Source organism: Rana temporaria, chromosome 12 (assembly GCF_905171775.1).
Source record: "Rana temporaria chromosome 12, aRanTem1.1, whole genome shotgun sequence".
NCBI classification, from domain to species: Eukaryota; Metazoa; Chordata; class Amphibia; order Anura; family Ranidae; genus Rana; species Rana temporaria.
The window spans coordinates 84,335,382-84,357,879 of record NC_053500.1 but is presented as its reverse complement, the minus strand read 5'-3'; the positions used below and the strand labels follow the sequence as shown (position 1 = coordinate 84,357,879).

Sequence of the window (22,498 nt, the reverse complement as noted above, 5' to 3'; positions counted from 1 at the left end):
CCCAATATATTTGATCGTCAATATTTGTTGATTGTACGGCAAAATTGCTGGGTCAGCTACATTATGCATATAATTTATTTCAGGACACCTTATGGCCATGCAGTACTTATGTCTTTAAGATACATCTGGTGTATCTGAATTAGTAGCTTATGCATTTTTAATCATCAGTTTTCACGCTGTCATTTTATTGTTCTCTCTATCATTATTAGTATGACATAGCCCGCTTATCATGTTTATGTATTATTTAATGTATTTATGCCCAGGATATCATAATCATAGTGCTGCTTGTCTTATGCGCGCTGCGGTATATTGATATCATACCCATTAACAGATGTTTTTTTGCATTGTGTGTTATGGGTTGGGGCATCACTGACAGATGTAGTCATTTCCTCCCTAACTAGGGAGGGGTCAGTGCAGTCTCCGATTGAGCGTGTGCAATGACGGGCTCGCATGTGACTCGCACTGGCCAATGTGACGATCCATGCGTTCCATAGATGTATTACATCTGGAACGCGGAAGTGTTCTTCCAGCAGTATGGCAGCGGCATCAGATAGGCCATCGCGTCTGTGCGGCTGTCAACTTGCTTCCTGCTTCCGCCCTGTGGTTATGTTCCGGTCGCAAGTGCGCATGTGCGGCATGACGCGCTCACGTGACCGGAGCTAACCAATGAGCGCACGGATGCGCTCCACTGGCGATGATATATACAAGGTCCTGGATTAGCCTAGTCACGCCCTCAGAAGAAGTCAACCAATGACGAAACGCGTCAGGGCGTGACGCTAATCCAGTGACCTGACATTCTGTACGACCCCCCGGACCAGGAACAGGAAAAAAGTTTGTTTGCAGCAACTTCACTGTCCGGGCCAGGAGAGGCATACAGGCACAGTACTGGCATTAATTACATATTCTGCTTGTTACTTTTGCATTTATGGTACGCATATTGTATTAGGGGATGTGTTTGGGGCTCAATAAATCTGTTTTTTTAAAAACAATATCACACTATATGAGTTCCCTCTATTTTATGTGACGGCGGTTTGAGTGAACATAAAACACATTGGCTGGTGGAGAGTGCAGCATCCAGGAGATACACAGAGAGATATATATATATTCAAGGCTTTTTATATCCATATTTGTGGTGAGTGCATCCCCATAAGGGGAGTTTTCCCCCCTCTGGTGAAAGGAGCACTGATTGAAGAATCTTTCTACTTATCTATTCATTTGCACTATCATCTGATTTCCTATATTTTTTGGACATATAGAAGTGTTTCAGACGTTGGTCTGGAAGTAGCGCTGCTACAGTTTCATATTGAACTTTGGACTTTTTAGTTTTTAAGGTTTTACATTTTTACTGTTTATTTTATGATTGACGCTTTTAAGCAGCTGCTTTTATATCATTTTATCTTAAATTTGTGGCTGAATTATTCCAGTGTGCATCCTAAGCGCTGAGCTGTGCTAAAATACTGAAGGAAGGGCGACATTTAGCATTTTTTGAGGTGGTACTGTGTCGCCTTATTTGGCTAAAATGTTGGTCCGCGGACCAGGCTTCTAAGAAGGCCTGGCTTGATTTACCTTTTTACGGGTGAGAGGCTTTTTGGGGCCTCGCTGGATGACATCATCAAGGATGCCACGGGAGGTAAGAGTACTCTGCTCCCGCAATCCAAGAAGGGTAAGAAACCGCACCGTAGACATGGGCCCTCCTCAGCTCATAAGCAACTTTTTCGTCCGCCCGGAGCTGCAGGTAAAAGTTCCCAGACCGATAAGGCACCTGCTGAGGGACAAAAGCATCCCTGATTTCACAAGCACAACAAACCTTTGTCCGCATGAAGGTTTGCCCCTCCCCCCGACACTTGGGTGGGGGGGGGGGGGTCGTCTAAGCACATTCACGGCTCGGTGGTCTTCACTGCTCTCCGAACGGTGGGTTTGCAAAGTAGTTTCCGCAGGGTACAAGATAGTTTCTCTCTTGCCTTTCAAACAGATTTTTTTCCCTCAAACCTTCAGATTCCTCTGACTCGTCGGGTGGCCCTGTTTGGGGCGATACATGATCTGCTGGCGCGCGGGGTGATCGTACCCGTGCCATTGCTGGAAAGGTTTCAGGGGTTTTATTCAAACCTGTTTGTAGTCCTAAAGAAGGAGGGGGTCCGACCAACCCTGGATCTCAAGGCCCTGAACTGCTTTGTGAAAGTTCAGAAGTTCAGGATGGAATCGGTGCGCTCTGTAGTTGTGGCACTCCATCCGGGGAATTTTCTGGCGTCCTTGGGCGTTTTGCGGTTGGGGACGACCACTACCAATTTGTGGCTCTTCCTTTTGGCCTGGCATCGGCACCAAGGGTTTTCCCCAAGGTGTTCGCCCGATTATGGCTTTGCTGAGACAGCTAGGTATCGCTATAGTGGGTTACCTGGACGACCTTTTTCTGAGAACTGCTTTAAGCTCAGAATTGGAGGTAGATGTGGCGATTGCCACTCAGACTCTTAAAGACTTGGGTTGGGTTCTGAACCTCCAGAAGTCGGTGTTGGTGCTGACTCAGCACCTGGAATACCTGGGCTTGGTTCTAGATTCCTTGGATTCTAGAGTTTTTCTCCCCTTGGACAAATTACAAACTCTTCAGGCGGCGGTGAAGCTGCTGGCATCCCGCAGATGGTCGTCGCTGCATTCTTGCATGCGAGTCCTGGGCCTCATGGTAGCCTCCTTCGGGGCAGTATGGTGTGGTCAATTCTACACTTGTGCCCTACAGAGGGAGATCCTGGCCAAGTGGCACAAGACTCCGTTGTCCCTGGATTGTCAAATCCGGGTGGGCCATCTAGTCAAGTCTTCCCTGGTTTGGTGGCCGAGATCTCCGTCCCTTCAGTCCGGAAAATCGTTCCATCCCTTTCAGTGGACGGTGATCACGACGATCGCCAGCCTGACCAGTTGGGGGGGAGGGGGTGTATTCAGTCGATCAATGTGCTTGAGCTTCGGGCGATCGGGCATTGCCACCCCACGTGGTTTCAGAGGCTTCAGGGGCGTCCAGTCAGGATCCAGTCGGACAACGCTACTGCGGTGGCGTATGTCAACCATCAAGGGGGGACAAGAAGCTCGGCTGCAGCCTCGGAGGTCGCTCACATTCTGAGGTGGGCAGAACAGAGTGTGCCGGCGCTATCGGCCGTATACATTCCGGGCGTAGAAAACTGGCAAGGGGACTACCTAAGTCGCCAGATGCTGGGCCTACTTCGCAGGGTGCAGACCGAGGGGATTCCGATGATCCCAATTGCTCCAGATTGGCCTCGGCGTCCCTGGTACGCCGACCTAGTGCGTCTGGTGGCGGATGTTCCTTGGTGACTACTGATGCGACAAGACCTTCTGTCGCAAGGTCCCATACGTCATTCTGCTTTACGATCGCTGGCTTTATTTAACAGCATGGCTATTGAAAGCCAGGTGTTGAGAGACCGAGGCCTGTTGGATTTGGTTATTTACGATGCTGAGAGCACAGCAGAAGTCTTCCTCTAGGAAGATTTATCATTGTACTTGGAAGGCCTACATCTCTGTGTGAGGAGCTGAAGTGGAGTCCACATGTATACTCGGATCCTGCTGTTTTCGCAGTGTGGACCAAAAGCTTGCCTTAAGTACTATTAAGGGGCATATTTCAGCCTTGGCTGTCTTCTTTCAACGTCCCTTACTCACTGGTGAGTACGTTTTGTACAGGGGGTTCGACATGTGGCCCCTCTGAATGAATGAAAACTTATATAGCGCAGCACATGCAAACTTAATCGCCTCTGGGCGATCTCCAGTGCGACTTCCACTGCCTCTGTGGGACTTGAATCTGGTCCTTTCGGTACTTCAGACGGGTTTCTGAGCTGGCGGCCTGGTCTTGCAAGGCTCTTTATCTGATCCTCCACAAGGATAAGGCGGTGCTACACCCACAACCTTTGTTTCTTCCTAAGGTCGTTTCGGCTTTTCATCTCAATGAGGACATTGTACTTCCGTCCTTGTGTCCTTGACAGTCACATCCAAAGGAGGCTGCCTTGCATTCCTTGGACGTTGTCCGAGCTCTGCGGGTGTACCTGTCTGCTACTGCTCCGTTCCGGAGGTCGGACTCACTGTTTCGGTGGCTCGTCCTAAGAAGGGCATGGCGGTCTTGTCGACCACCATCTCTAGGTGGCTCAGACTGGCTGTAAACCAGACCTATGCCATACAAGGGCGGGCGCCTCCCTTTTTCCTGTCACGGCGCATTCAACCCAGGGGCGATGGGCGCCTCCTTGGCTTTCCGACATCAGGCGTCCGTTTCCCACGTGTGTAAGGCGGCGACCTGGTCGTCCGTTCACACCTTTTAAAATTCTACAAGGTTGATGTGAGTGCATCTTCAGATGCTTGCTTCGGCCGCAAGGTTTTGCAGCGGCTGTTTAAGGTTGCATTTCCTCTGTTATGTTTGGGGTGAAGTTTGTTTTGTTTGCTGTTCCCACCCCTCGTTTTTTTTACACTGCTTGGGGACGTCCCTATTGTCAAGATTATGTTGCTGTGTTCGTCCATGAACACAAGAGAAAATAGGATTTTTGTGCTCACCGTAAAATCCTTTTCTCTGTAGTTCATGGACAGAGACAGCACCCACCCCTCCTTTTTTTATGTTTGTACTGCTTTTTGACAAACTGAGGTGCTGCATGCAGGGAGAGGGGTTGTACCCAGAAGGACCGCTTACTGTACGGTATTGTACAGTTTTAAAGTTGTATTAACACATTAACATGTTTCTGCCTAGTCCTCTTCTGATAGAAGGCTAATACCCTATTGTCAAGATCAGGGGTTGACAAATTTGCTTGGAATCTAGGAGCCAGCTAAAAAAGTTAGGAGCCAGAAAACGCACCCCGTCCCGATGAGCTTGCACGCAGAAGCGAACACATACGTGAGCAGGGCCCGCATATGTAAACGGTGTTCAAACCACCCATGTGAGGTATCGCCGTGATTTGTAGAGCCCTCTGTAACTCAAAACATGCAACCTGTAGATTTTTTTAAACGTCGCCTATGAAGATTTTAAAGGGTAAAAATTTGTTTTCTTGTGAAAAAAAAAAGGGGTAAAAATTTGTCGGCATTCCACGAGCGGATGCAATTTTGAAGCGTGACATGTTGGGTATGAATTTACTCGGCGTAACATTATCTTTCATAATATTAAAAAAAATGGGGATAACTTTACTGTTTTATTTTTTTAATTCAAAAAAGTGTAATTTTTCCCCAAAAAAGTGCGCGTGTAAGACCGCTGCGCAAATACGGCGTGACAGAAAGTATTGCAACGATCGCCATTTTATTCTCTAGGGTGTTAGGATAAAAAATATATATAATGTTTGTGGGTTCTAATTAGAGGGAAGAACATGGCATTGAAAAATAGTGAAAAATTACATTAGAATTGCTGTTTAACCACTTAACGCCCGCCTATTTACGTCCACAGAATGGCACGTACAGGCAGATGGGCGTATATATACCCCCTCCGCTGCGTGCGGCTTACCTCGGAGAGCGATCCGGGACGACGGCGCGGCTATTCGTTTATAGCTGCTCCGTCGCGATCGCTCCCCTGAGCTGAAGAACGGGGAGAGCCGTATGTAAACACGGCTTCCCCGTGCTTCACTGTGGCAGCGTATCGATCGAGTGATCCTTTTTATAGGGAGACTCGATCGATGACGTCAGTCCTACAGCCACACCCCCCTACAGTTGTAAACACACACTAGGTGAACCCTAACTCCTACAGCGCCCCCTGTGGTTAACTCCCAAACTGCAACTGTCATTTTCACAATAAACAATGCAATTTAAATGCATTTTTTGCTGTGAAAATTACAATGGTCCGAAAAATGTGTAAACATTTTCCGAAGTGTCCGCCATAGTGTCGCAGTCACGAAAAAAACGCTGATCGCCGCCAATAGTAGTAAAAACATTTTTTTTTTAAAAATGCAATAAAACTATCCCCTATTTTGTAAACGCTATAAATTTTGCACAAACCAATCGATAAACACTTATTGCGATTTTTTTTTTTACCAAAAATAGGTAGAAGAATACTTATCGGCCTTAACTGAGGAATTTTTTTTTTTTTATATATGTTTTTGGGGGATATTTATTATAGCAAAAAGTAAAAAATATTGCATTTTTTTCGAAATTGTCGCTCTATTTTTGTTTATAGCGCAAAAAATAAAAACCGCAGAGGTGATCAAATACCACCAAAAGAAAGCTCTATTTGTGGGGAAAAAAGGACGCCAATTTTGTTTGGGAGCCACGTCGCACTACCGCGCAATTGTCTGTTAAAGCGACGCAGTGCAGAATCGCAAAACCTGGCCTGGGCATTTAGCTGCCTAAAGGTCCGGGGCTTAAGTGGTTAACTTTTAATGCTTAACTTGTAATACCAATGGCCACCACCAGATGGCACCAGCTCACATCTGGTGGTAATAACTTGTAATACCAACGGCCACCACCAGATGGCGCCAGCTCACATCTGGTGGTAATAACTTGTAATACCAACGGCTCATCACCAGATGGCGCCAGCTCACAAAAAAAAAATATATTTTTTTTTTTTGCCCACCTTCCAAGCCAAGTCGCCAGGACACTATTTCTAGTCGCCATGGCGACCGGGATTTGTCGAGCCCTGGTCAAGATTATGTTGCTTTGTCCGTCCATGACCTACAAAGAAAAGGATTTTACGGTGAGTACAAAAATCCTATTTTTTTTATTGGTCTTATGTAATCAAATTTTCTGAGATACTGAATTTTGGGTTTTCACTAGCTGTAAGCCATAATCCTCAAAATTATGGCTTCATGTACATGGGACGTTTTTACAACCTCTCCTGAACGACTTAACTGGACAGATAGTAACCCACATTTAAAAGGTCAGTTTTTCCACGTTTACATGTTTTGCAGCATTTGCGTTTGGAAGTGTTTCTAATTTTTATTTTTATTTTTTGCTGAAAACGCCTGTAAACGAAAAGCAGTTAAATGCGAGTTATCGCATATACCAGCAGCAGTGTACACGAGGTCTAAAAGAAAGAAATATTTGAAATCTATCACTCTGTGTGCAACGCATCTCTAATTTTAAATATGACTTACACTTTAATTGAATTACTGAAATAAAATAACTTTTTGATTAAATTTAATGAGATGCACCTGTATATAAATGCTGCTGCCTAATCTTAAAGGGCAATGTGGCAATTTGCACACTGCAGCTTGAAAAAGCTCAATACAGCTTATTTTTTTTACCAAGCTAAAATACAGCCCATTAATTGTAATGTTCCTATGCACACAGGCGCGTAAACAAGTGCCGTGGATTCTTCGGTTAAAAAACTAAAAATCTAAATATTGTGAACGCGAAAATAAGTTAATAAGTAAATGTGTGAAAATACATACAAAAAAAGCCTGAAAACTAAATGAATGCTCAGACACAGGAGTATTGCGTGCAAGAGGCCTAATGCTAATACTATTGGCTGCAACTGTGTATGTATTTAAACTGCATATTTTGCCATTTGTTTACCTACAGCATTAAAATTTTTAGTGACGCGTTTAACGCTTATGAATATTTAAGGAGACCGTTTCTTCAAAAGCAAATTATTAATGGTCATTTTATTTATTGCCTTCCAGGTGTATTCTTGGTGAACTCTTTACAAAGAAACCAATATTCCAGGCTAATCAGGAGCTGGCTCAACTAGAATTGATTAGGTATTTTCTTAAATTGTTCTACATTTATGCAGCTATATGGTTCAAGTGAGGCAAAGTCCAAATTAAGTTCAGCGCTAAGATAACCCAAGTAATTGTGTGATTTTGCTCAAGGACGGACAGAAATCCTGTTGCCAACTGTAATTGTACTGTACAAGACACTTGATATTCATAGACCCTGGATTATAGGCTCTTACCTTTTTGAGGACACTACCTCTGGGATTCCCCCTATAACCCTTCCACACTCTGAGATTCCTCCGTTTTTTGCTAGTGTCCTAAGGTGATGGACATCTCCCTTACGGAGAAGTCCCTTTTGGCTTACCTAGTTTATTATTTTACTTTGGATTCTTCCACCAGCTCTTCAGAGTCTTCCAATTGAACAATGGAAGTATTGCATCCAAATCAGTGCAACATTGGTAAACTCCTTTGAGCCATGCCCTGACCTCACACTTTGGGGGACAATGCATGTATTTTGCTGCTGAGTGCTAAAGGGCCACTGGGCATAGTCATCCCTTTGGAATCCAGACCTTGAAGACTTCTTCGGGGTGTGCCCCCTGTGACAGGCAAAGCCAGGTCCCTATACAGTAACCAGAAAAACATGGTCAGGTAAGACATGATCACCCTGTTTCATTGACAGTTACTGTAGTTACATAGGAAGATTGAGACATAATTCCATTGCTTGCTTCACATTGTTCTTAAGTTTATATATCATGAATAGTATGCCATTTTATATGTTAAAATGTTCAGGAAACAGGGAATGTTTTGAGAAATTTTTACCTTCAGTATTAAACTTTTCAAACTTGGTGCTAAAAATGTTAACACTCGCAGCTTAGTCTCTGGTAGATGACCAGGTGCTAACATCACAACATAGGTTGCAAATTTTACCATCACTTCCACCTACAGATTTTTATAAGGCGCTTCCTTTCGACCTATTGTCACAAGGACTTGGCTATAAGACAGCCATTACTAGGTTGCTGTGTACTCTTTCCTACCCAATTTCCATAACCTACTCTATCCTACTTCATGAGCACCCACCCTGGTGGCAGTGGTGGAAACCAGGCACAAGAGAACTGCAGTAAAAGCTCAGGTGAACATTCACACTGCAGAACACTCAAAGCACTTGTGATTATACTTCCTGTAACGAGACCCTTGCTCGCTCGCTTCCGCTCTCCCGACACTCCTCTGCTACTAGTGAGTCAGCTTGCAGATCGCAACGTCTGATGGTTTGGTCATCCAAGGCTCCGGGATCCGAACTACAGCTATGTGCCGTTCGGAATCCATTAGAACAAACACCAGGCAGGCTGTATGTAAGTTCAAACAGGAAGACCTTTATTGGAAGTACACAACACACTTTTATACAGAATTTGGAACATCGCACCCCCAACAACCACTTTCCTATTGGTCAATTGTAACGTACATGTAGTCTTCCTTCAGGTCCTCCTTAGCCATGCAAATGAGGACTTGAAAATGAGTCAGCAGGGATTGGTCCGATAGCTTGATTAGAAGGACTGTTATGTGTAATGAGACGGAAGCCCCAGGGGGCAATCAATGTACACAACAGCCAGACACAGAACAATAATTAACATGAGCTAATTATCTAATTATTTAGCAAGACGAGGAGACCAGACGCCCAGGCTCCTCATTATCTGCTATACACTACACAATCTCTTAAGCGTAAACACAGAGCATCTTCACATACAATAGATTCAATTAGCACAAAGAATAGAGAGATGGCTGGTGGTGACGGTATTAGCATTTAGCAGTATGAAAGAGTCACATCTACAATTAACCCTTTGAGTTCAGAATCAGCAAACTTAAAATAGTCCTACAGATATCTCGGAATATAATGTGGATAATACATACATAATAATCCCATCTCAGGTAGTCCAAGATCTCATTCTTCAGTTCATCCTATGCCCCTAGTGGTCATAGGATGATTTTAGACATAAGAGAGTCTGAGTCTGTCACATTTAACTTTCACTGAATCAAGAATTTATTTTAACACCAGGCTCAAGACAACTAATAGTTTAGAGTTTTGGACAGTGATAAATGTATTTAAAGTTCCAGGCTCCTTTTCTGCCCTCAACTTGTTTACCTAAGTTGGTTCCTGGATATGCTTGCTTTAGAAGTAGACAGAGGGGAATGAAGAGGGCTCAGAGTTGGTGTTAGAAGAGACTGCAGAAGATTTCTCACATTCAGTCTCCTATACATTTGATACTATTGCTTCATGCAATATGTTTGCCAATGTTGGTATGCTCACTTGGAATACTCACTTGATTCTCCTACTCCTCCTCACAATGCCTGTTTGAGTACTAAGACCTGCTAAGTTTATAAAGACATGTCTTAACTACAGTACTTAAAGACCAACCACCACAGTTGTACTGCGGCAATGTGGCTGCTTCCCACAAAACGGCGTCATTGTACATTCGCTCGTACACAGCGGTTTGTGGGTGTGCCTGCCCTCTGGCCAGCGGGGAGCCAATCAGTGCGTGGGACAGACTCGATGCCTGCCATCCACATGCGATTGTTCCCCACAGTGACAGAATGGGGATCAACCTGTGTAAACAAGGCAAATCTCCATTCTGACAGGGGAGATCATACAGATCTGGTCTTTCTGTAATGCAGGAAAATGGATCTGTGTGTTTCCCCGGTCACACAGTCCCCCCTATACAGTTGGAACACATTGAGGGAATACATTTAACCCTTTAATCAACCCTGTTAACCCCTTCCTTGCCAGTGTCATTAGTACAATAACGTGCATATTTATTACAGTGATCAGTGCTAAAATGTCGCTGGTTCCCAAAAATGTGTCAAAAATCTGTTGGTTGTCTGAGCTGTCCTCTGCAATGTTGCAGTCCCGCTACAAATCACTGATCGCCGCCCTTACTTAAATATATAATAAAAATGACATAAATTCATCCCCTATTTTGTAGATGCTATACCTTTTGCGCAAACCAAAATCAATGTGCGCTTATTTATTTATTTTAACCAAAAATATGTAGAATACATATTGGCCTAAACTGATGAAGACAAATATTTATTTATTTATTTTAAATTTTTTGGGCGAATATTTATCATAGGAAAAAAAACATTATTATTTTTTTTCAAAATTGTCGCCAAAAAACTAAAAATAAAAAACGAAACTCCATTTGTGGGGAAAAAAGGGACATCAATTTTGTTTGGGTACAGTATCGCATAACCGCACAATTGTCAGTTAAAGCCACGCAGTGCCGTATCGCAAAAAAAGGGTCTGGTAATTAAAGGGGGAAATCTTCTGGTTCTTAAATGGTTGATGGTACAGGACACATCTTCCATGTATACAGTCAACCCTCACTGTCTTCTAATGCCAACACAGAATCAGTGTACAGACTGTGGGGACAGGCTTTTATGTTGGCTCGGGCGTGGGGACGGATCCTGTATGGGGCGCTCACCATGGTGCTTTACAGATCCAAGGCCATGGTCCATCGCTATGAAACCCAGTCCATGAGGAACCCTTTGGGGTATATCCACTGTGGTCGGGTAAAGCCTGGACTTTATATACAGTCCAGCATTTTATACTGGGTCACACCCCGTTTCTCTGTCTGTTACTTTGCTAAATGGGGCTGGAATGTATGTTTGGAATGTATTCCATTCACAGTGCAAACTTTTCAAACGTAGTGCTAAAATTCAGCCACTCAGAGCTCAGTCTCAGATGAATGACCATGCGTTGCATCACACCACTGCTGCACACTTTCCCACTTCTACCCTTAAAAGGTACTCGGGTGCTTCCTCCCACCATTTCGTCACACGGATTTGTTGCAGGTTGATTTGCACCTGGGTTTTGGCATACTCCTTCCTGACACTCTCACCCTATCTCCCACTCTCTACTCACTGGGGGATCCTGTGGCACAATTTTTTTTTACCTTAATGCAGAGAATGCATTAGAGTAAAGTACATTTTTAGAATTTCTTTAAACAAACGTCTCACTGTACCTATTAAAGATGTTCCTTTATTCAGTGATTCTACAGATAGAATATTTGAGATGATTCTGAAGACGCTTTACCCTGACAAGCTCAGCCTTGTAACTAGTTCTCTCAAGGCAAGTACCGACAGCCTTTGCACCCGTCCGCTTGTAGTTCTCATACTTGGGGTGTAAGTAAAGCCTTACACCCCAAAGAAAAATCTCAAAGCCCCTCAGAAGCTTGTGTTTCTTAAAAATGCAGAGTACCCGAGCATTCTGCCTAAGATATAGGGCTATTGGTTGTATCTGCTATCTCTGTCCTAAACAAACATCTCACTTTAAAAGAAATATATAGAGGAGTGCACCAACCTGATACAGCAGCCCCTTTCAGTGTAAAAAACACTCAGATATACAAAAACAGTGTAACAAGGTAGGCGCCACTCCTTTTTAAAAGTGTGTAAATGGAAAAATGCTGAATGAAATATACAGTTATAAAGCATGTATAAAAAAAAAAAGTCCAGAACCCTAAAATACATACTGAGGTTGATTTACTAAAGGCAAATATACTGTACACTACAAGTGCCCTGCAAGTGCAGTTGCTCTGGATCTTAGAGGGAAGCTCTTCTGATTTCTATCATCCAATCATGTGCAAGCAAAAATGCAAAATATGTCAAATAATTACTCACGTTTACATGTGCCCAAAAGGCACCAACACAAGCAGCCTTTAGGCCTGATAGATGTCCATGCCTCACCGCTCGCCACTGCATTGTCTTTGTGCGCTCCACGGACCGGAACTCTATCCCCAGAAGCTACGTACCAGAACCCAGATGTGCTGCCGTTGGTGTAGACTTGACGCATTTTGCAATATGGGTGTCTTCAGTGTCTTTATCTGTTGTGCCTTGCACCTAAGCCTCCAAAGCAATTCTGTCTCCATTGCTTGGACATAATCTGAGCCATTAGAGTATGCCCAAAAGTTACAGCTTTCCATTAGTCAAGTGGATTTTGGGGATTATTTACGAAAGGCAAATCCACTTTGCACTACAAGTGCAAAGTGCTCTTGAAATTGCACTGAAAGTGCACTTGGAAGTGCAGTCGCTGTAAATGTGAGGGGTAGATCTGAAATGAGGGGATTGCTGATTTTATTATCCAATCATGTGCCAGCTAAAATGCTGTTTTTTATTTCTTTATCGTACATCACGGGACACAGAGCTGCATAGCCATTACATGTGGGTTATAGAGTCTACCTTCAGGTGATGGACACTGGTGTAATCAATTAAACAGGAAGTTCCCTCCCTATATAACCCCTCCCCTACTGGGAGTACCTCAGTTTTTTCATCAGTGTCTAAGGTGTTGGTCACGAGTTAACATGTGCTCTTAGGAGCTCCACTGGAGGGATCCATGCTGGATGTAAAAAGCCTCCATAAATCCGGATCCCTCCAAGGTGCTTCATAGCCAAAGTGGACGGTACCCGGGCCTCGGTACGAAGAACGAGGTTTAGCCTATAATGCCTCTCTGCGGAGGGCTGGATCCTGGGTTCCAGAACTTTGTGCCTTCTAAGGACCAAATGTTTTTTCTGCTGCCAGGGTGCTATATAGGTCCAGGGGTGTGGTGTTCCTGCCATGGACCCCGGTCCCTGAAGGTCTAGGACTATACCCACGGTGAAGGGGGAAGATTGGGCCTCTTGCTTGGCAATACCCTGCAGCGTGGAAAGGTAAGAGAGGGACCTACGGGACTTGGTTCGACAGTAGGTCTTCTGTAGGGGGACTATGGGTCTCGCCTATATTATGTTTTTATGCATGGGCAATGTAAACCACGATGTCTTTTGAGACGGGATGGCTCAGGGCACCCATATACCTCCCCTAGCCGGCATGTAGCCTGGGCCACTATGTCTGTTCAGACAGGATGGCTGTAGTACCCATATATCTCCCCTTGAAGGGGCTGGTACATAAAAAAAAAAAATGCTCTTAATCCTATGCAAAGCATTGTCTTCCATGAGTAGCTGCAAGTCTTATCTGTTTTTCCACTACTATGGGCAGTAAAAGACATGCCTGATGTGTTAGCTGGTCTATTGTGCGTCCCACTTCCTCAGCTTCAGGCTCTACCATGTCGCACGTGCTCACCGGCTCAGTGCAGTCGCAGAGAGGGCTCTTCAAAAAGGCCCAGACGTCAGAGCTCTGTAAAGCTAGGGGGACACAAACGCAAGCACTTTGTGTGAGTTGGATACAGATTCATCTAAGACGCCTACTCCGCATCTAGCTGTGCAGATTAGCAGGCATTGTTGCTGCCAGACTATGTTCAGCTGTTGATGCACCTGGGTTTAGCTCCTCTGCTTTTAGCTTAGGACTTTGGTCTCCCCATTGAATAAGGTCAGGGGTAGGAATATAAAAAGGAATCGCCACCTGAACCTGGTGGCCCCTTATTCTCCCCTGTAGAAGACAGCTCACAGATTGAGCCATCAGACCTGTCAGGCAATCAATGCAGCCTCCCCCAACATTGCAGCCACTCTGCATGTGTTTTGTTTTTTGCATCACATTTGTTGTTCTACAAGAGGTTAACTGCTATGTTCGCAGCATCCTCACAAGAAGCAAAAAAAAAAAAAAAAAAAAAAAAACGCAGGGTGTCCCTTTTCCTGCTTTAATCCTTAAACAAAGGGATTAGAAGAGCTGGGGATGAAGGTTCACTGTCAGAGGACAGGAGACAGGAGCTGCAGCCTAACGAGGAGAAGCTATCAATAGCCCTACAGGTTCTGATTGCACCTGCAGTCTTTTCAGAGATTCATGCTGCATATAATTTCCCTCTGCCTACTCGGCCAAAGCCTCTATCTTCTCAGAGTGTAAAGAGAGGTTTTCCTATAGGTGGCTAGTAAGACCTCCATATGGTCCTCAGCCTGGTGTCTGCTTCAGGCTAACCAAATGCACATCTGAGGGATGCACAGTTGCTGGTACACATTGCTAACGTCTCTTAATTGAGGAAACGCACATCTACAGAGGATAACTTCCTCTTTACCAGTCCGCATGTTGCATAAGATACATGAGTTTGGAATGCATGTGGGATAAAAACAAGTAACAAAGCATGTTTTATTGTGGATCGCATAAGGATACATGTTTCTGTCTGTATGGTGTTGCATGTTTGTTAGAGTTGCATAGAAATGCTTGAGTGCATAAAGATGCTAGTTACCTGATCACTCAAGTCCTGGATTACCCAAGGATATTTGGTCACACAGAGAGACTTGTTTCCACAGAAAGGCCTAAAATCGCATAAAGACGTTTGTATGTATAAAAATGCTGGATCACACACACATGGTTACCTGATCACCCAAATCCTTGATTACCCAAGGATGTTTGGTCACACAGAAGTGGTTTGTTTCCACAGAAATGCCTAAAATCGCCTAAAGTTGCTTGGATGCAAAAAAGATGCTGCATCACACATGGTTACCTGATCATCCGCGTCCTGGATTACCCAAGGATATTTGGTCACACAGAGAGGCTTGTTTCCACAGAAGTGCCTAAGTTCGCATAAAGATGCTTGTATGCATAAAAATGCTGGAATCACACATGATTACTTGATCACCCAAGTCCTTGATTCCCCAAGGATATTTGGTCACACAAAGAGGCTTGTTTCCACAGAAATGCCTAGAATCGCATAAAGAGGCTTGAAGGCATAAAAATGCTGAATCACACATGATTACCCGATCACCCAAGTCCTTGATTACTCGAGGATATTTTGGTCGCACAAAGAGGCTTGTTTCCACAGAAATGCCTAGAATCGCATAAAGAGGCTTGAAGGCATAAAAATGCTGAATCACACATGATTACCCGATCACCCAAGTCCTTGATTACTCGAGGATATTTTGGTCGCACAGAGAGGCTTGTTTCTACAAGAATGCCTAAAGATCGCTTAAAGATGCTTGAATGCAAAAATAAGCTGGATCACACATGGTTGTTGGATCAACAGCGTCCTGGATTACCCAAGGATACTTGATCACATAGAGAGGCTTGTTTCACAGAAATGCCTAAAGTCGCATTAAGATGCTTGAGTGCATAAGGATGCTGGATCGCACAGGGGTGCTTGGTCACACAAGAGTCCTTGGTCACACAAGGGTTCTTGTCCGCACAGTAGTGCATAAAATGCATAAGATGTTGATCGCATGGAAGATGCTGAATCGCATAAGGATGCATGATTACTTTAAAGTTGCACATGGCGGCCTAATTAAGCAATACAGGATTCCTTGTGTTTGCATAGAAATACGTGTCTGCATGGGTTCATGTTGCACATTGTTGCATAACACGTTTATATCGCAAGATGCTTGTTCCAGAGCACACATGCTATATGCATGTTTTGCTTAAAACATATTTATATGAATTCATGCTTCCAGGAACACACGCTGCCATGTACACACACTTCCATTGAGGCATATGGCTTTAACACTTGCCACATACACACATGGGGAGCCAGTTGCATATGTGTTTATTTACTTGGGTCTGCAGAGGTTGTCTGCATTTCGCAGGGGAACAGCACTATCTCCAGTTGGTGGTCTTGCCCCTTTGGGTTAGCCTCCGTGCCTGGGTTGTCAGGGTGCTAGGGCCCGCCTCTAGCAGGTCTGTAGGCCCAGGGTATAGCAGTAATGGCATACCGAAGCAAACTCCTGCTGATGGGTCAGTCAGTAGCATGGCTGGACCTAAGGGTGTCCAGCATGGTCAAGTATCTGGAACTCTAAAGATACATTCTTTCATTTGACAAGAAGCTGGGTATGTTTGGCACAGTCCAAAAAGGAGAGTTTTTTTGGCCTCAGACAAGACCATCGCTATAAGAAAACTGGTCTATGTGGTCACGGCAAGGAACAGTTCCTTACTTTTGGCCTTTTGATTAAGGCACTAGGGAAGATGCTGGCTTCATTCAAGACAGTTCCCTATACTAACTTTTATTCAGGGCTGTTATAAACAGTATTTTGTCGGCCTAGAAAGAGTGGATCTTGACCTAGCATTATCCAAAGAACCCGGTCCCAGAGATATGCTGGAATTCCTCTTGGTGATTCTTAACTAAAAGGGTTTGCCAGGTCAGGAAGAGACCATGGCCCAGGGGAAGTAGTCAAGCTCCAAGGGAGCCTTATCTGTCAGCTAGAGCTACCGATGGAGCATCTGGCTTAGGGGCCTGAACGTTCAGGTGGCAGGTTGGTTCTGTCAGAGTACAATCAGACTATGCCATACTAGTGATTTACTTAATTTACCAAGGAGGAGCTTGTGCCTTGCCTATTGACATTCGTCATTTCATGAAATGCAGAATTGGCAGGCGATTCGCTGGAGCCGTCAACAAGTGTCTCCGGGAGAATGACCTCTACACCCCGACTGTTTTCCTGACCAAATGTCACAGAAATAGTACCCTGTACGTAAGATGTATTGGCGTCCAGGCCCAACAAGAGATTGAACAGCTTGGGGTCAAGGATAAAGGATCCACCCGCATGCGGGGCAGATGTGTTTTTAATCCGAGGGGGGGGACCAGTTGTCACTGGTTGTGTCTCTCCCCCCAGTGCCGCGACTTTTGTGGCTTCTATGCAACATTTAGAGGAGAACGGAAGCTGGCCTGATTACTCCGGCATAACCCTGACGACCTCTCGGTGCAGGAACAGTAAGGGTGGTAGTAGAGGACCCACAGTCCCTTACATCTTGTCCAGGCCTACTTTGCAGGGGGTATTACATTCTGCCTTGCAACAGGTGAATTAATGGTCTGGCTATTATAGACCACATTCTCGAGGATCGGGGCTTTCAGAATCAGCGGCAATTCCCTTGATTCATACAAGAGAGCTGGCCTCCAGGACCAGATATCCTACGGTCTGGAAGGCCCATGTTCCTGGTGTGAAACCAGATGGTGGCATCCGTGGAAGTTTGTCAAAGGTAAAATTCCTGCCTTCCTACATTTGGAAAGGAGACGGAGCTAGCCTTAAGTTATATCAAGGATCCGATCTCGGCCTTGCTTCCAAAGGTCGATTACTTCACACTCTTTGGTCCGGGCTGTTATGCACGTCACCCCTTGTATAAGTCCACCAGTTGGGTCGCCCTTGTGCTCGGAGGATTGGCTCTAGTTTTGTCGGCTTACAGGGTCAGCTCCTTGGGCCGATGCACCATATTTCTCTTCATCCTTTAACAAGGAATTGGTGTTCTTGGTTGTGGTAGCCTCCAAGAGTTTCAGTATTGGCAACTTTCTTGGTATAGAGCCATACTCAATTATTCTTACAAGTAGAGTGATTTTCATCCTCACCCAACCTTATTTACTAGAAGGATCTAGTATTCATTTGAATCTAGATATTCTTACCTTCCCTTTTTTCAAAACCTTTTTTCACGGAAGGAAAGGTTATTGCTTTTCTCTCAATTGAGATGAGAGCAGTTAAATGCCTATCTGAAGGTTTCAGATATAGAAAGCTGACGTTTTTATTGGGCTGCCAGAAGACCCTAGATGGGCAGGCAGTGTTCAGGTCAGCTATTAAAATGGTTACACTCTCTCTCTCGTTGGAGTAAGAAGGGTCTAGGCCTATCTGAAGCGGCTGCTCGGATACGGAAAACTGATGTTGTTGCGCTACCAGGAGGCCCCAGGAAAGGGCAGGCAGCGTCTAAAATCAACTGTTTTTAAGGTTGATTCATCAGGTTATTATTCAGGCTTGTGGTTAGAGTAGGATTCCCCCTGTTTTTTTGTGGGGGTGCTCCCTACCAGGATGGTAAGCGCTTTATGCGCAATGCATTTCCAAGCCTTTATGACGCAGATTTTCAAGGCCGCAACTTGGTCATCTGTGCTTACGTTCACTAACTCCTATCAGGTGAACATAAGACGGCAAGAGGATGCAGCTTTTTGGCGCAGTATGCTGCAGGCAGCATTATAGGTCCTCACGTCTGATGGCGGTCTGCGTTGTTGGTGTCTCCCTCCCCTCAGTAAGCATTGCTTTGGGACATCCCACATGTAATGGCTATGCAGCTCTGTGTCCCGTGATGTACGATAAAGAAAATAGGATTTTTTATAACAGCTTACCTGTAAAATCCTTTTCTTGGAGTACATCACGGGACACAGAGCTCCCACCCCTCTTGTCTGGGGATATTGGGACACTTATTGCTTTGCTACAAAAACTGAGGTACTCCCAGTAGGGGAGGGGTTATATAGGGAGGGAACTTCCTGTTTAATTGATTACACCAGTGTCCATCACCTGAAGGTAGACTCTATAACCCACATGTAATGGCTATGCAGCTCTGTGTCCCGTGATGTACTCCAAGAAAAGGATTTTACAGGTAAGCTGTTATAAAAATCCTATTTTTCCTTGCATTTTCCCATTCGGATCCACACCGACTGCACTTCCAAGTGCAATTTTAGTGCAATTTCAAGTGCAAAGTGGATTTGCCTTTTGTAAAAAAAAAACCTCTGTTTGTTCTTTGCTTGGGACTTTGCAACGATCATCCTGCTTCAGAATCCACCTTTGCGCGGTGGAACAGGAACTTGATTTCTAGAGGTCATCGTTAACCACTTCAATACCAGGCACTTTTTTTTATCATTTTGTTCCCACAAATAGAGCATTCTTTTGGTGGTATTTGATCACTTCTGCGATTTTTATTTTTTGCGCAACAAATAAAAATATACCGAGAATGTAGAAAAAATACTTTGTTTTCTTTCTGTAAATTTTTTTGTAAATACGTTTTCTTCTTCAGTGAAGGGCACTGGTATGCGGCACTGGGCACTCATAGGTGACCCTGGGTACTCATGGGCGACACTTATGGGTGGCACTGGCTACTTATGGGTGGAACAGATGGGTGGCATTGCTGGGCATCACTTGTCTTGACTGATCCATTTGTGGGCACTGGCATATATTGGACATATTTTTTTATGTGGATGGCCATGGGTTACATACCTGGCCATACACATTTTGGGGGCTTCCGTGATGGTCCTGGTGGCTTCCCTGGTGATCCAGTGTGGGCATCTGTGGGTGGGCTGTGCTGATAAACAATCAGCGCAGACCCCCCTGTCAGGAGAGCCGCCGATCGGCTCTCTACTCACGTCTCTGACACATCGTGATCAGCCGTGATTGGATACGGCTGATCACGTGGTAAAGAGGCTCTGCCCCATTGGCACGTGGCGGCTGTTACCCTTCTGGACGTCATATGACCTAAAGTTTGGATAACGCTACCACCTCCCGGCTGTCATTTTGCTTTATGCCGTGCGGTAAGTGGTTAAACAAAGGCTAATTCCTGCACTGTTGCATGCCCACTTCACCAATCCTGTAGAAATATCCTGAGCTTTTAGGTAACGAGCCTCTTGTTGCAAAACTATTTACGACCTGATGCAGCTTTTGGCTGCAAGGTTCTTGCATTGGCACTCTAAACTTTGTTCTTTTGACTCCAGTTTTTTTTTGGGGGGGGGGGGGGCTATTGGCACAATTTCTTGCTTGGGGATGTCCCATAGTGTATGAATAAGTTGCAAGTGTCTGAGGCATTTTGACTTGCCTGTAAATTCTATTTCATGGAGTACAGTACAGGAGACACCCTCCATAAATCTCCTTTTTTACTTTGCTACAACCCAGAGTACAGATGGATTAGGGTAGGGTTATAGTGAAAGGTGCCCCAGAAAAAAAGGAGGGGGGGGTGTTCCCTCATGTTAGCCAATGTCCCATGATGTATGAATAAGTTGCCTGCGTCCTGTGCTTTACTCCAGAATATGGATTACAGGCAAGCCAAAACTCCTTGTTTTCCATTTTCATTTTAGACCTATAAAATGGGCATTCTATGATTGGGTCAATCCAGAAAAGATTTTCACCCCTCTATAAAAAAGCACTGCTGAACTTTATCCAGTAGATGAAATTTAAAAAAAAGTGGGCTGTTCTGGTAGTAGACCCTGCCATCTCTATCTTTAACATCTTACTGTACACAAAGATGTCCATTCAAAGATTCTGCTGACTCTCAAACTTTTGCACACCCAGCTCTGCAATCAACTATTGCAGCAATGTCTATTTGTAAAACTGCAACTAATTGGACAAGGGCAATGAATAACCAAAACAATCCTGTATTGCAGGACTTTACTTTGGCTGTGCAATAACTTCTGGTTTGCTGTTTTGTGCCAAAGCCCCATATCAAGTTGTGACACAAATCTCCAGAATGGCTGTGATTTTTGTTCAAAATCTGTAATTTCTGTTTAAAATCTTGTGGCTCAAAGCCTGGTCAGCTGAAGTTGCCTGTAAAAGACACTTCACACATATGCCCTACAAAGGAGGAGGTCTTTTTTTTTTTTTTTTGGTCTAAAACTTTTTAAAAATGGAAGGAAAGGTAATTATTCCACAGTGTAAAGTTGCAAAATTCTTTCCTCCTGAGAGCTTCCTCCTCCTGACAACGCAAAGCACTTTAGCACTCTACCCAAGCTTCAATTGCAAAATCAAAATTCCACCCTTCCTTTCAGCAAGACTCGGGTCTCAGTGCCCACTAAGTCTTTATCAAAGCCCTCTTCCCAATGAATAGGTGCCCTCGCTTCTAAGAGTAAAGAGACTTTTTCTTCTCTTTGTCAGACTGTGGAGTAGATCAGTAAACACTCAATACACTATAGGAGGTCTAAAATGTCCTGTATGCCATCTCTCCCCCTTGGCTTTGAGAACCACTTTCTTCCTCCTCCTTAGGTGGGGGTGGAGTGCATGTCACCACATCACCTGGTAACCACTGCCTGTGTGAGAGCTTAGTGGTAAGGATTATACTGATATTTTCACTAGCCATGCTGAGTTTGTTCTTAAAGCTATGTGTCCTCTTTCTATGTGAGTATATTATGGTTTCATGTTTGATAACTTTTTAAAACTGAGAGCTCCAGAAGTGTTTGTATTTCTCTTCCGTTCATGGACGGACACAGCAGCCTTTGACTGTAGGGTTATATCCCATTCTTTCCAGGAGAGTTAGGCAGAAATACAGCACTTAAAGTGTTAACCTTTCTTTAGTGCAGCTCCTCCCAGGGGGCATGGTTCCCCGGGTATAACCCACACCCTGCTCTAGCAGCCTCAGTTTTTTTCTGTCTAACGTCAGGAGAGGACAGGCACTCTAGAGTCCTCTCCCCGGAGATTTTTTTAATTTTTATTTTTTTTATTGTTCCTGCATTTTTGAATCCTGAGATTCTTCTATCAACTGCCGACTGGGTGACGGGCTGGGTCTTGACTCTTGTAGTCCCCCCATGTTCGGCCATCGAGCGTGTGCCGGCCCTCAGCTCTGGGTTGTCCACGACAGGCCCCTTTGCTCCAGGGGCGGCCGGGGAACATCTTGTTCTAGGGCACACATATGACCAGTCTTTATGGCTTTGTTACAGTGTGTCTGGCCGACAGCCATGCCGTTTAACGGACGTTGGTTCTGTCTGGGATACCTCCAGCCGGTGGTCGCAGGACGGGTAAGTTGTGGCCCCTTGCTCGGGTAAGGTGGTATGGCTGGAATATTCCCCTGGGCGGTCGACTGAGGGCTTGCCCTGCTTTCCTCTCTCCTCCATTTTCTTGTGGTCCTATGCTGTTGTTTTTTCTCACTCGGCGGCCATCTTGGATTTCGTTTGGCCTTGTGCGGCCGTCTTGGCACTACAAAAAGACCGCAAATCTGCCTGAGGGGACAGACGCAGCGCAGCTGGCTTCTCAGCACACCTCAGGCTTCTCTTAGCTCACAATGCACCGGGTGGGGTGTTGAATTCCTGGGGGCCCCCATACTCTGTTGTAACAGCCAGGAGGTGACCAGTGGGTGTTCTCTGCTTTGCAGTGAGGGTGTCACAGCGGTGGGCATTATGGAGCCTGAACCAGGTACTTCTTCCCCAGCAATGCCTAAGTTAACCCTTGATGCCCCTCCCCCTGCCACATCTGTTGAGGCAATGTCGGCTGCCCTGGAGTCTTTTCTCGCCAGGTTTGAAGCAGCTAGTGCCCAGAAGGGGG

The 22,498-nt window shown here is 44.9% G+C and overlaps 1 protein-coding gene across 5 annotated transcripts in view; it reads left to right on the top strand.

Moving 5' to 3' along the window:
• CDK12 (cyclin dependent kinase 12) overlaps positions 1–22,498 on the top strand; it is a 425,890-nt gene that overhangs the window by 219,672 nt on the left and 183,720 nt on the right. For all 5 annotated transcript variants that reach the window (XM_040331634.1, XM_040331633.1, XM_040331632.1 and 2 more), the window contains exon 9: positions 7,575–7,652. In XM_040331634.1, coding sequence (XP_040187568.1) covers positions 7,575–7,652 — 78 coding nt within the window. The remainder of the gene's footprint in view (positions 1–7,574; positions 7,653–22,498) is intronic.